Here is a 15113-nt window from a genome sequence, read left to right as displayed (position 1 = left end):
ACCACGTCTGTAACAAAACAAAAACCAAACAAATAGGCAATACAAATATATAGCTAGATTTCTGCAACGAAATATTATGATAGAACTTGATTTAATTGAAATGATTTTTGCATGAAATCAAATTATTTATGCTTTATTAAAGGTGATTTTACTAGTTAATAAGCATAAAAATGAAACAATTGAGTTATTAATTTTTCTAGATTGTCATATGGTGCAACGCATTATTCATGAAAAAGTCTTGTTTTCTTCGTAATTTTAGAGCTATAAATATTCTAAATTAATCTTGTTAAAAAACTAATCTGTGCTGCTCGAATTCAGTGCAAAAGTCTTACATAACAAACTTTTTATGATGCTTAAATTTAGTAAATTGTCTGTTTTGTTTCATGTATAATTAAAGTGGTAAATGATTGATTACTGTTATTAATGATGATTTTACTAATTTAAAATAGTTTTGAAAAGATACAAGAATATTTTTTTAATTCCACTTGAAATAACTATGATAGTTATTTAATGTATATTTTTATAGTGATTTTAACTGAGTTGTAATGATGAGCATCTACTTAGTCAACTATGGATTTTAAAAAATCTTTGTTCTCAAATTAGGGGAAATACATCCACTTTATTATTTTTAAAAGTACCACTGTTTAATTTGTCACAATTCAATCTTTATAACAATTTTATTATGTCCTTGATGCATGAAAATGTAAAACTTTAAAATCGACTAAACGTTATGATTTAATGAATTTTGGATAATTCAAATATTTTTATATCGATTTTCAATTTGACTAAAGATGGTCAATTATATTTTAAAATTGTGTGTTTTGATTTCTAAAATTATTTGAAATGTTCAATCTTTAATTCTTAATTTCAGATTTTTCATTCAGTGATTAAAATCAGTGTTCTCAACTGAGAGTTACTTTGAAGACAATGACTAAGCTTACTGAACACACGGTGCTTGCAAGAACTAGGGCTCAGGATCTTAGGAGTGTTAGAAAATTAAATGCATGGTTTGTGTATTTTTTTGTTTGTTTTTGTTTATAAAAAAGGGCATATTCCCATCTTAATGCATTTGTTGTATTAGAAGTCTCTCATTAAAAGAAGTCCTTTAGAGATAAAATATATTTTATTCGCTGAAACATTTTATTTCCATTACAGGGGCAGTGAGCTGACTGATGTCAGCATTGTGAAAAAACTTCCAAATGTAGAAGTTTTGTCTTTAAGGTAAATAAATTATCTTATATAAATAGAAAAATATTTAAATTTATCTATGTTTTATTTTTAAATATCCTTGCAGTAGTTCTATGCATCATAAGTATCATTTAGTAGTATTCATAGATATAGATTAATCTACACTGGTGTTACTTACTTAAAAAAAATTTTTTTTGCAATAAAAAAAACTTACAAAATCAATAAAACCAAACCTTGCCAAAATATTATCTGATATAAGACAAATATACGGGAAAGCTAAAAAGAGCACAACCTGTACCTTAAATAAGGTAACAGGTCACTTGTCCAGCACAGCAGCTGACCGACATCTTCTCAGTTAAGTGGAAACATGTCTAATAGGGTGTATTATTTCCTCTAACAGCTATAAAATTCGTTTATCTACTTTTTATACTGATTACGAGAGTTCTTATCAATCCATGCTGCAACCACACCCATTCTTGCAACAAGGCTTCCTTGAGCTTATTGATAGTCGTTAGATCTGGTCTTTGAGCGTCGGAGTGTGTTCCATACATTTTTCATGGGATCAAGGTCAGGGGACACTGCAGACCACTCCAGTTGATGAATACCGTTGATTTTAGGTATTCGCCCACCAATCAGCCCCGTGTTGAAGGCGTTATCCGTATATTGTCTATTTTGGTGATCAAATTCCAAATAAATTTTATAGAAATATTAAAATTCTTCCATTTTAGCTTTCTCTGTAGCTTTAACTCAGTAATAATATTGAATATGTCAATTTTATTTGAAAGAAAAAATATTACCCTTTATGTTCAACTTTCTACAAAATCGCCCAACTATTCAATTATTTACTTTTACTTTGGAGATCAAAAACTATTACTTTTAGGTGTAACAGTTTTTTTCTGAGCATTATTTCTAAGTTTTTAAAAAATTACATATTTCTCTTAAACGATCAAAGTCACTTTTTGTTTATATCTTCCCAACCTTATGCTGATGCATTTGCTGGTGAAGATAAAAGTAATAAAAATGTCTTTAATCAACATCCACCAGCGATGAGATTCAGCCAGAATGCGCATACTGGTTTTTAAAATTTCTAAAGTACCGCTACAGGTTTTTAAAATTCAATGATCTAAAACATTCAGTTTCTGTGGGAGATCATATCTACCAGCTCATATGATAGTGCTTTTTCTCCCTTGGAAGTTAAGCATTTTATGTTTAGCTCTTCCATGGCACTTGAAAGTCAGCAACACAGAAGAAAAACACATTTGCCTAGTAATATAAGAGAAAGATAGTGCAATGAAAGCTCTTCCCTTCATTCTTTTCCTGAATCAGAAAACTTCCAATGAAGACTCTCAGTTTCCTCCTTCCCATCTTACTTTGCTGATGGCAGTCAAAGAAAGCAGAGAAGAAAAATACAAATCAAAGTCGTAGGGATTAGTAAAAAGGAATGACTCTTTACAGTCATTCTATTGGTCATAGTGGTTAATGTAGTTAATTAGAGTTAATAAATAATTTTATTAGGGATGAAGAGGTCGAGGGGTTAGTCGTTTTACCATGGGGAAGGTGTAGTTAACTTCTCACTTTCAGTTGGGAGTATATCTCTTTAATTGAAAGCATGTAGCTGAAGAGTATGTTTAAATTATCTATTTTGAAGATCAAGTTTATTCACAGGCCGACTTATGTTATTAGCTTTATTTATTATATTATTTGATATCAAGTTTGCAGAAACAAGTTTCAGTGTATTGTGGATTTTTACTATTTTGGAGCATTCTACATATTTCAACATTAACTCTTGTAATCATTTTTGATTTAATTAAAAATGAAATGACAACTAAGTTTAGTAAACTATTTTATTAAAAATTCTAAAACAGATAGCCACAATAATACATAAGAGACATTAAGTGTTAACCAGCAAAATGAAGTTAATCTTCATGAATGGTAGATGCAAGAATAGTTACAATATTTTTCTGAAATATAGGAGGGATAAATAGTCATTAAGATAAATTGGCATGTGATTACTGACATAAATTTGATATTACTTAAACCAAAGGTATTCTTCATGTTTCTAAAGAATGGAAAAATTGCTAAGAAGAACCATTAGTAAAAAAGAACTAGCAAGCTTCTTTAAGGAAAAAAATTAATGAACACTTTCTTTCGAGATATCACAACTTATCTCGAAATAACTTTAAACAGTCAAAAACTAATCTGCTTTTCAAAGCTGTCAATGAACAGTTTTTACAAAATGTTGTCCATTCTCAGACATTGAAGATGAAATTAAGCTTCAAATAAAAAACGATCTGAATATGGAGATTGGTCTGTATTCTACGAATGAAATGAAATATTTGGTAAAGTTACATAGAAGGATTTAAAAATTTGATGAAGCTTCAACTTTCTCTAGTAAACCAGTTTTAGTGATTTTTATTAAAATGGAAGGTAACAAGTCTGATCATAATTGATTACTTTTTCATAAAATGTTTGGAACCAAAATACTGGAAAATAAAATATGTTTTTTGTTTCCTGAAGAGAAGCGGAAGATCGATTGCCTCTGCAGTTTTTTGACATTTTCAAATATTGGACAGACATCAATTGCTGTAGGAATTAAATATGGAAAATGTTTTTGGAAGCATTAAAAATCATATTCTTAAGACTATTCAGAAAGCAAAGAATATTTTGAGAACTCTCACCATAAGTTCTGAGAGACTTTATCCTAAAGAATTCTATTTGTCAGCAACACAGAAGAACACTTATTAGATGAACAGAAGAAACAGATTAACTCTAGAAAACATTTCAAATGTAATGATAACTCTTTAATGGAGGATTTCTCTGAAAGACTGGAACTCAAAGCAGTGGTTATAAAATGGCCATGATGGAACCACACTGCCGATAATACTTAGTTAAAAAACACGTAACTGAAAGAAGCAAGTGAAAACTAAAATGCCATTTGGAAATATTTAAAAAATAATTCATTTAAAATTTTTACAAATGCTTTTTTATGTCTCCTATTTTATGTTCCTATTATACTCTATAATTAATTACCTCTTTCTTCTAAAAAATACCAAAAGTATTTTAAAAATACAGGTTCTTAAATGATTTGAATCCCTTTACTGACATGGCGATATTTGCTGGTGAAAAATATTCTTATATGTACTTCTATTCTACACTTATATTCAGTGCTTGTTGATACAGGAAATTTGTTAGTTTAAGTGCAGGGTTGCCAACTGTTCTGCTTTCGATAAAGGTTTTTATTAGGTGGTAGCAAATTAAAAACTAAAACATTCTTAGTTGTTTTTAATTTCACCAATACTTTAAAAGGCTGACTAAAAATTAATTTAAATAAAGTTTCATGTTAGATAAACATATGAATTATTTAAGTGTACTGGTGTACAACAAAACTTAAAGGAAATTTGCTAACCCAAGAATCTATTTAAATTTTTCTACCACTAAAAAAACGATTTCCACAGAGCAAAACAATTTTGCAACCCTGTAAGTGATGAAAAATGATATTTACCAGAGCTGGCTAACAATCCTGAAAATATGGTAATTTCTATTAAGTTATTTGATTAACATGTTTTTCAGTGTTAACTCTATATCAAGTTTGGAAGATTTTTCACACTGCGATAATTTGCAAGAACTGTATATACGAAAGAATAACATAGCTGAATTAAGTGAGATTCGACATCTGAGAGATTTACCAAAATTAAGAAATTTATGGCTTGCTGATAATCCATGTGCGGAATGTTCTGACTATAGACTAACTGTAATTCGAGCCTTGCCACAACTACAGAAACTTGACAATATGCGTAAGTGATAAACTTTATAAACTAAAAAGTGTTTTTCTGCATTTCACATTAAGTATTTAATGGAGCATTCTATTTATTTGCAGCAATTCGTCCTGATGAAAAAGAATCAGCTGAGAAACATGGTTCCCCTCTTGAGATGTTTCTTCCTAGGGATGAAAGTGAAGATGAACAATATGTGACAAGTCCTGTTATTCAGCAACAAATTCCTATTCAAAATTCTTCCAGCTTTGAAGAAATTTCACAAGTAACTCACACGGAAAGCTTCTCTGTTGAAAATACTGCTTTTTCTCCTGTTTCCAATAAGTACGTTCATTTTGTATACTTGTATTTTTTAGAATACTTATACTATTTATATTTAAATTATTAGAATTTATTATTATTTATCTGAGCAAATATATTTTAAACCAATCAACTATGTGTGATTTCTATTATTTCTTTCCACCTTAAAGTTATATTTTGGTATTTGATAGCAATCAAAATTAAAAATTTTTAACTACAAATTTGATCTTAATTTCTTGCGCTTCAGATATAACAGCTTTTTTTTTCCATTAAGGAAATAACTCAAAAAAATACATGAATAATAAAATAATTTTATCTTGCAATGTATCGTTGTTTAATGTTGATGTAGGTTCGGATTATTAATTTCTAGAGTTATATAGATTTTAACTTTTTATTTTTGTATATATTTTCGTTTTGTTCATAATTATCAAAGTTATTTAATTAAATCAAATAAAAGATGCATTTGCTATTTCTTATAGGCTATAAATTTATATTTTAGCACACAGTTATTAATTTTTTTTTAAATTTTATATTTTTAAAAAAATTCTGCTTAGGTTGAAATATTTTAAAAAACACTATTGTCAACATTACAGGATCTTATAAGTATAATTTTTTAGTTTGAGTGAGTGAATAATTCAAGTAGATGGATTTGATTGATTATGGCAGAAATTAAATTAATGGAAGATGATACTCTTAGATTACACAGTTTCATATAGAACAGGAGGATAATACTTAACATAAAAGTTGTATGCTATATATATTGAGAATAGAATAAATTGTAGACGAGGAAAACAGGACCATAATAAAAGTTTTATTCCATAGTAGAGCTTGATTGTAAAATAAAAAGAAAATTTTATCCAAATAACATTTTAAACTAATAATAAATTGAGATGGATGATATTTATAAGGACAGGCCATTGGAGATAAATCCCCCTTTGTCCTCTCTGAATCCCCCTTATATTCAATCTACACTTTGTGATCCATTATGGGCACATTATCAGAAAAGAACTGAAAGTTCATCCAACAACATGATATGTAATGTTAATATTTAAATCATATGACTGAAGATTTATGGTCAAAAAGTTTGTTAAAAATAAACCTAATAATGTATATGCTAATGTTTAATATGGTTGAAGAAAGAAAGGTTAGAAATAGATTCCGATTACACTTGCACCGAAATAAAAAGTTAGTTGTTACATTTGAGGGGGGGAAGAATATTTGCATTTGCTCTTTATAAAACTGAATAAAAATTTATTTATTTATTTAAAACGGAATTATGATTGATGAATTATGAATATGACTTTCATTGAATTTATATTTAATGAAATTTATGTTCATATTTGATCATTCTTATTAAAAAAATTTAAATTTTAAGAAATATCTAATGCCTATAATAACACAACAAATCTATTAATTTGTTTAAAATTATTTATGGCTTGTTTGTGATTGTTCAGTTATGTACTTTTCAAGGTAATTCGTTTTCCCAATTAGGGTGGTTAGTATATAAAAGTTAAAAAATTTGCTTTGTATTACCATATTAAGAAGAATGTATTTACGTGTCATTGAACAATCATTTATTGGCAAATTAAATTTTTCATTAAAATAGGCCTAACGTAAAGTTCATCAAAACTTAACAAACTGGTTGATAGGTATGGCTTTATTCCAGAAAAGAAACACAAGGTGCATTTAGTTTTATTTACAAACACACCAATTGTATATTGTAATACTTATAAACCAATAATGCTGCCAAAATATCATTAAAGTTGCTTTAATATATTAGTTTTGAATTAACTATTGGAAGTTATAGTTTATAAGTATGGTGTAGGAATGTATTTATAATAAGTTAAAAATAGAAGAGATCCTAAAAAACTAATTAAAATAGTTTTTATTACTATTATATATAATTTTTTTTATCAAAATCATTTTTTCACGTGTCTTCTGCCCAAGCAAATAGATATTTATTCATTGAGAAAAATGACAGTTGTAGCTAAAATAATATGTTCAGGTTCTGCATGTATTGTTTTAATTGTTATAGTACAATAACAGCTTACAGTCTTAATAAAAATGTTTGTGATTTCTATAATAATTATGAAAATATTACAATCAGCAGTTCTGCTTACACGCTATAGCACAGAAAATATACAAGAAATTGCATATAAAATATGCAAGAAATTGTAGAAGGGATGAGAAAAAAAATATTTAAATCATGTCCTTTGGGATAAGTTATTCTCCATCTTGAAACAAAAAAAATAATTTGACAACAGATTAGTTGCAGTTATCAAAATTATTAATCGCGGAACGAGAGAATTAAAATAATTCCATGTATCACTCATTTCTAATTAAAATTTTTAACTTCTATAACAATGAAAAGAGTTCTATAACAATGAGAGAACTTTCTAAACATGAAAAGAGTTATACAACTCTTTTCATGTTTTGAAATTCATCATTTTGTCTATCAATAGATGGAACATTTTAAACACGCATATTAATAGATGGATAAAGAGGTAGAAAATTTATCCTTTGTTTAATATTACAAATGATTTTTTATCCTTTAATTTTTCTTCAGCTTGGAGCATAGCTAAGCATGTGGGTGCCCATACTATGCATATGTCTCTGAAACTTCCTTTCTCTTTTTTTCTCTGTGTCCTGTTGTAATATTTAAATACTCATTTGCAGGGCAACTTCATTTTAAATAACTTAAAATTTTATAATTTTTAAATATTTAGAACTATTTCATATCGTTATTTCCTCATTTTGAAATTCTTTTGCAAGTGAGTAAATCATATATTGTTAAATTTACAGTGTTACTTTTTTATGATACCTTTTGTGGAAAAAAAATAATTATTCTAAGTAATCTAAACAGGATAAAGAATTAATAAATATCGAAGAAAATATCGTGTCATATCTATGAAGAATCTGATATTAATATTTTAGGGACAATTAAGGTAGACATTTCTGTTTTAACTTTTTGTTGAATTATTTCTAAATCAGTTATTAATTACTTTTTTTTCTTAATCATAAAATATTCACTTTTCAGTGCCTATTTAAAAAGTGGTTTCTATTTGAAACAATACTGAGAAATTTGTATCATACTAAATAGGATATTGCATTAGTAAATAAGGACTCGGAAATTTTGATGTCCAAGATCCTAAAGATCTGTTTGTTTCTGAGTCAAGTGTAGTTGAATAACTGATAATCACACAATATGACAACTTAAATTTTTTTTTTAAAGATTTGCCTATTTACATGCATTTAAAAGCTGTGTGTTGTTAAGTAAATAAGTAAGTAAAGCTGTTGTTAAGTAAGTACTTGTTAACAAAATAAAATGTTCTTCAATTTTTATAGTGGAACGGAGTCCTTTCAAATTGTGAGGAATAATGTCAAGCAGTCTGAATTTGTTAACCATTCTTCTCAAGCATCATATCAAGAAAAATATCCTCAAGAATTTTCTTACCAGGAGAGAGATGAAAGACTGATGCAAAACAACTCATATTCTGCCGAAAATAGCCCAGTTAATTCTAATGCACAACCTAGTGGCCATTTCCAAGAAAGTTTTGACAGAGATTACAATGATATGGATCCGACTCCAGATACACCATCAGGATCATCTTCAAGAGAACATTTTTCTCCTAAATGTGGATTCCCACCTCCTTATGTCCAGCGTTTGCCTATGCAGCGATGTGAGAGACCAACACAAATCCGCATGTTGCCTAAAGGTGGAAAAAGCAGAGTGAGTATTTTCTGATATTGCCTAAGCATTTTTAAGATCTAAAATTTTACAATTTGCACCAGCTTAAGTTCACAATATTTTATATCTAAAATGTAAACAGGCTGTTTAAAAATTTGATTTATTGAAATATGTTGTTCTCATTTGCCTAAATAAATATTACCCACACAAAAGTCCAAATTTTAAAGAAAACATTCTTAATTTTTTATGGTGTTCACCATTACAAATTGCCTCTCATAACAATACTCTCTCTAGACACAAAAAGGAAATTAATTGCTTTTCTTTTTTTGTTAGTATCAAAACTGTCTGTTATGGTTGTTATAACTTTTATATTGTTGTTTTTATTTTAACTTAATGGTTGATACTTAAATCTCAAAAAAAGTATTTGATTTAAAACTACTTCAAATTTTAATTAAAATAAAAATATTTTATTTCTTTTATCACTAAGTTATCCTCTTCACTTAACTTCTTTTAACTATTATATCAAGTCTTCATTGTATATAGAACTTGATAATATGGGAATTGTTTTGTCTTAATAGGAAGAAAAATATAAAATATATTAATAAAATAATTTTGTTTTATTGTTTTTACCTGAGCAGATCTCATCACAAAAAATGTTTTGCTCAGACCTTAATTTTATTTTAAATTTCGCATTTAAAGTTGCCTGTTTTAGTTTATTATTTTTAACGTATCTTCTTAAAGCCCAAAACTAAAATTTAGGGATACATGATTCACGTGCTTTTGATTTTAAAAAAATAGACTTTAAATTTTTTTTCCATACAATATTTTAATCTTTTCCAAATCTGATTATCTTATTTTGACTGTTCTGATAATATTTTAATTGTATTTTTACTTACATTTATCTATTTAGACTTATGGTATAAAAATTAATTTAACCTGATATACAAATTGTTTTATGGGGTTTATGGAACATATTTTATTTATTAGTTTGTCTTTAAAATAATACTTTTCTTTTAAAGTGTTGTATATTTAAGATGAATAAAATATATTTGTTTTTGTTGTAGTATTGGTAAAGGTTACTTTTCTTTATCTTTTAATTTTGGTTTGGGATCCTTCTTTGTTATTTCTATCTATTTTGTAAGAAAATGTGATTTCACTCAATTGTTTTTCATTTACTGTATTTAAATAAACGTAAGGCTATTAATTTTCAGAATGGTTCAAATAACTCTGTAAAATAGTGTGTAAATTTCATATCCATTTAATATTTTTCAAAATAACCTCCAACTGCCTTAATGCACTTCTATACTCCATTATGAAAGTTATTGATGCAACTTTTTAAGTTTTTATTCGGATTAATCTTGTATTTGGATAGTGTGGTTTTCTTGATGTCTTCAACAATCTCAAATTTTGCTTCTTTTTCTTTAGCAAATTTTTCAGTTTTTGAGGTGGGTATGAATTATCCATCACATTCGGAAATATAGTGAAGGGGATATGCAAGAAAACATAGCGAGCCCACACTTGTTTTTCAATAAAAATCCCCCCTTTTAATCAATTTTACAGTGTTTATAAATTGTAAAATGTTATTATTATTGTAAAATTTGTTTATTTCTGCTATTTTTTATAAGCTATAAAAACTATTTTTTCTGAAGTTGGTTAAAAAATTAAAGTTTTGTGTCCAGTATCATTTCTTGTTACTTCAGCCACATTTGACAAGAAATTCCAAATTCCCTTACCAAAAAACCACATCTTCAAACATCCTTTTTTGTCTCATACTATGGGGTAAATTCCGAAGAACAATTTAATGAGCCATTGAAGGTGATGCTCTAACTGGAAAAAAAATGAATACATTTATTTGTTATAATTTCTTTGTATTAACTATTTTTATTTAAAATTAAATTATGTTATGAATTTAGTTTACCCTACTTTAAAGTAGTTATAGTCATAGCCAATTTAAAACCGAATACAGTTCAAAACATAAATTTGTATATCTGTTCTATGTGTTAATTTAAATAAAATGTACTAAAATTTTGCAATTCTTATGGTTATTCTTTGAAACTTTGCACTAATACACTGACCAGACTTAGCACTGACAGGCTTTTTCTTTGTCACAAAACTGGGAAATTTACTTTAAGGACATGGTTTGAAAATATTAGATAACATTAAGAAATCATCGATGTCATAATTCGAGAATATTCCAAAAACTTACTTAGTTGTTTTTAAAACACATGCAGCTGATACAAAATGCATTTGGATTATAAAGGTTACTTTGTAGCAGTATGTAATTTATGCAATAAATCTTGGAGTAATCAGTGCAGTCCTAGATATTAATTGCTGTTTCATGTATTAAATTAAAAAATAATTTGAGATTATTTTTAAATAATTGTGAGATAATTTGTGATAATTAAGATAATATAATTGTAAAAATTTGTCTAAAACCTGATTTGTGCATTAAATTAAAGCTTTCAATATGTTTTCTCAAAACAATATTTTTTGAGCTTTCATGACACTGAAATAAGTATTTCATTCAATTTATTACCTTTTTTTCCCTTTACTAGTTATCTTGTTTCAAATTAATACAGCCTATTGTATTGCAGTAGCAGCTAAATACTACAGGATGCAACAAAAAACCTTGGACAAACAATTTTTAATATAACTTTATTAAAAATAAATAAATTGAAAAATTATAACAAATAATGGTAATAGACTTTATTAATAAATTTAATTTAATTGATTTTAAAGTGACTGCTTTTTGCAGCAATCCTGATGCATAAATACTTATTGAAATTTTCAAATGATTATGGACATTTCTTTTTGTAAACATTTTTTTTACTTAAAAATAATCTAATTTTTAAGCATTTCTCTTATTTATGATTATATGTATTTTCTTGTTTACTTTAGGCAGCAAACATTTTGTCAGCTGTTCTATGTTTGATTAAAGAATTAGATTGGGCTAGCTTAGAGGTTGTAGATACTGCAATTCATTGCCAAATGGAAGAATATGAAGAGCAAAATTCATCCTAATTACTGTGCTTATAATATTGCCTCTTTTTTTTAAAAGTAAAAAATTCAGTTGATTTAAAAGTTTAATAGCTGAAAAGGCTTGTCAGGATTTTTTTTTTTTTAATTATGTAGTTGAGAAATATTTATTTATAGACATGCATGCATTTACTTCAGGAATGTAAGTTTTTGTTGAAAGAATAAATTTTCACAAATGGTTATTCTTTGTGGAAAGATGAAGTTTTAGTAAATAAATGTAATTTTTCTGTTCTTTTATAAAATAACTATGCTTTCTTATAATTTATTGGCATTTTTATTGAACTACAAATGAGCATTAAAATATATAGATGTGCAATGATGTAAAAAAGAATCATTTGTAATTGTAATTTCTACTAAAGGAAGAACAAAGATAATTGCTTTCTTTATCGTAAATAATTATTATTTATTAATAAATTTGTTTTAATAATTTTTTAAACTCATGTGATTACAAAAATATAATTATGACTAATTACTATTGGTATGCATTTTCAAACATTATAATTTTTTATTTAGATTACTTTCTTTATCTTATTGAAACAAATTACTCTTTATACTGTGTATTTTTAATTGACTGATAAAATAAATAAAGTATATTTATAAATCTAAAGCAATTTTTTACTAAAAGAATAAAAATTTACTATATTTTTAAGGAGCAAATAACAAAAATAATTGTGATTTTTTTTAAATTTTTATAAAATAATAGAAATTTTCTTAATCAAATATAAGGTACGTGTTTGACATAGCATGTTTTGCTCTGTATTCATTTTTTGTATTATTTTAAAATACTTGTTTATTATTTTGTTACAAGAAAAATAATTATAATTTCTTTAAATACCATAATGTTGATTAGTTTTCAAAATGTCAGTTAATTTCATTTTTAAAGCAAAAGCTTCAGCCTTCGTTTAAGTGTAAATTTAGGCAAAATTTCCCATGCTATACATCACTAAAATTAATTTTTTCTCTTATTAACTGTGTGTTAATTCACTTTTTTGTTCCCTTTGGAACTTTATTTTCGTGAATTAAATAAATGCTTAAATCATTGATATTAATTGATCTTCCTTTAACTGAAAACACTTTTTGTTGATTTCATTATTTTGAGCACAGAAACTGGTTCTTGTGTCATTCAGCACAGAATTAAATTTTAGTTTCAGCTAACTTACAGTTAAAAAAGATAAACCAGAACTTAACTGATAGTGTTAAACCCATTTAAATGATATATTTCAGCAACGACAAAAAATAATAAATAATAACATTAAACTTTAAGAATGCATAGTTTATTTTATTCATTAAAGTTTACTTTCAATATTAAGAAAATAATCAAGAAAATGGTTATGTGATATGTCAAAAAAAAATTTATTACTTATTTGCTTCTTATACCTTTTATGTTTGTCTTTTACTGTTTTATGGTGGTGTTTTCTAATCTTGTGTGCTTTAACACAAAAATGTAATTTTATTTTAAAATTTCTTCAAGATATTCAAAAACGAAATATTTTTATTTAGTCTAATCGTATGCACATTCCACTGGAATAGTTGTTTATTTATTCTGTTAGTAAGATAAATATGTTATGTATAGATTTTCTAATATGCAGTACAAAGATTCTGTTTTAATTTTAAGGAACAAATTGTAAAAACTCTGTTATTTTGATTTAGTGTATTCTTTCATTGCTGTTTATATATTTGTTTGAGGTTGATAATGTTTAATATAAGTTGCTCATTCTTGTGATAGTCTATAATTGTCTCTGTGTGATTTTTTTTTTTTCTATTTCAGTTCCGTTTATCCAATTTTGTTTTTAGCAAGACAATATAAAGAATTTATGTGCCACTGATGCTACTTAATTATGTACTGCTTACAGTTTGAATCTCTCGAATTCATGATCTAATTCGCAACTGATTATAATCTATTGTATAAAAACTGGTTCATCCAGTTAAGTATGTAAGAATCATTCTAAAATATAAAATTTGTGTTTCATTGAAGTTTTATGGTAGAAAATGTATTGCAAGGTTTCTTTACTTATTTTCAAGCTTAATTCCCCCCCCCCCACTTTTGAGTAAAAAGCGATAGCCCATATTTTTGAAGTGACCTATTTTTTAAGGTATGGGTTATTACTTTTTAGCTCTGAAGTAGTCAATTTCCTCCCAAATAATAGAAAAATAACCTGCGTTATAAAAATAATGTTGCAACAGAACTATCAATTGCATTGAGGGAACATCCAAAAATGATGTTACACTTGGAGGAGAGGGCTTTGTGAAATTGTGACAAAGGGGAAGGAGACTGTAAAAAGAAGTATGACAGTATATATAATAATAAGAACATTTGAAACCATTGAACAATAAAAATAAGAACATTTGAAACCAGGAGATCGAATATTTTTATATTACTTCAAAATGCAGGAGAGGGTCAAAAATATTGAAAAAAGTGCGACATCATTTATGAATGGCCCCTTATATTTGCATTTAAAAAATAAATAGACAGTTTTTTTAAAATAACACTATATTAATGTGTAATTTACTTTTTTGTTTTAGTCTGATATTTTTATGTATATAGATATACCACAAAACAATCATAAAAAATGAAACTGTAAGTAAATAAGTATACTTTATAATCTGCTGAGGTGTGTGGTTTAAAGAGACTGTGAACTACATACTTTTGTTTATTAATTTTGTGTCATATGCTTCATTTTTAATGTATTGTACTTTGTTATAAGAAATTTATATTTCCTTTAACAAAACCATGTTTACACACACTCTCGTCTTGCAGGTAGGAAGTGCTCGTTGTACTTCTATAACCTTTAACTGTTAATAAATGTTAAAAACCAACATAAATTTATTGACATAAACATAATGCAAGAAAAATCCATTTATAGTGGTTATTGAACACATCATTATTAAAGAAGTAAATGAAATTAATTTCATTATGGTTTTGAATTTGTAACTGTTATGCATTTAAATGTAATGTTTGTTTGTGATGAATCTCTAATATTTTCTTTGTATGTGGGCAAGTTTTATAAAACAACTATTTTTAAGTTCTTATTATTTTTGCTTCAAATTTTTCCAATATATTATTTAATTTGTGATTGATGCAAACAATGCAAAAAAATTTTTTTTTATTAAAACTAATTTTCATAACC

General features: G+C 26.5%; 1 protein-coding gene across 1 annotated transcript; it reads left to right on the top strand.

Annotated features, from left to right (window-relative positions):
- The first annotated feature begins 5 nt into the window (after nucleotides 1–5).
- Nucleotides 6–14484, top strand: LOC107440557 (cilia- and flagella-associated protein 410). The gene is made up of 8 exons (XM_016053519.4): nucleotides 6–142; nucleotides 872–1007; nucleotides 1156–1221; nucleotides 4759–4982; nucleotides 5066–5285; nucleotides 8607–8991; nucleotides 11848–12006; nucleotides 13754–14484. The coding sequence occupies exons 2-7, from the start codon at nucleotides 928–930 to the stop codon at nucleotides 11968–11970; spliced, it is 1098 nt and encodes a 365-aa protein (XP_015909005.1). The 5' UTR covers nucleotides 6–142; nucleotides 872–927; the 3' UTR covers nucleotides 11971–12006; nucleotides 13754–14484.
- The last annotated feature ends 629 nt before the right edge of the window (nucleotides 14485–15113 follow it).

Source organism: Parasteatoda tepidariorum, chromosome 3 (assembly GCF_043381705.1).
Source record: "Parasteatoda tepidariorum isolate YZ-2023 chromosome 3, CAS_Ptep_4.0, whole genome shotgun sequence".
In the NCBI taxonomy this organism is placed as follows: Eukaryota; Metazoa; Arthropoda; class Arachnida; order Araneae; family Theridiidae; genus Parasteatoda; species Parasteatoda tepidariorum.
Note: the sequence above shows the minus strand (reverse complement) of the source record. Positions and strands in the feature narration are given on the sequence as shown.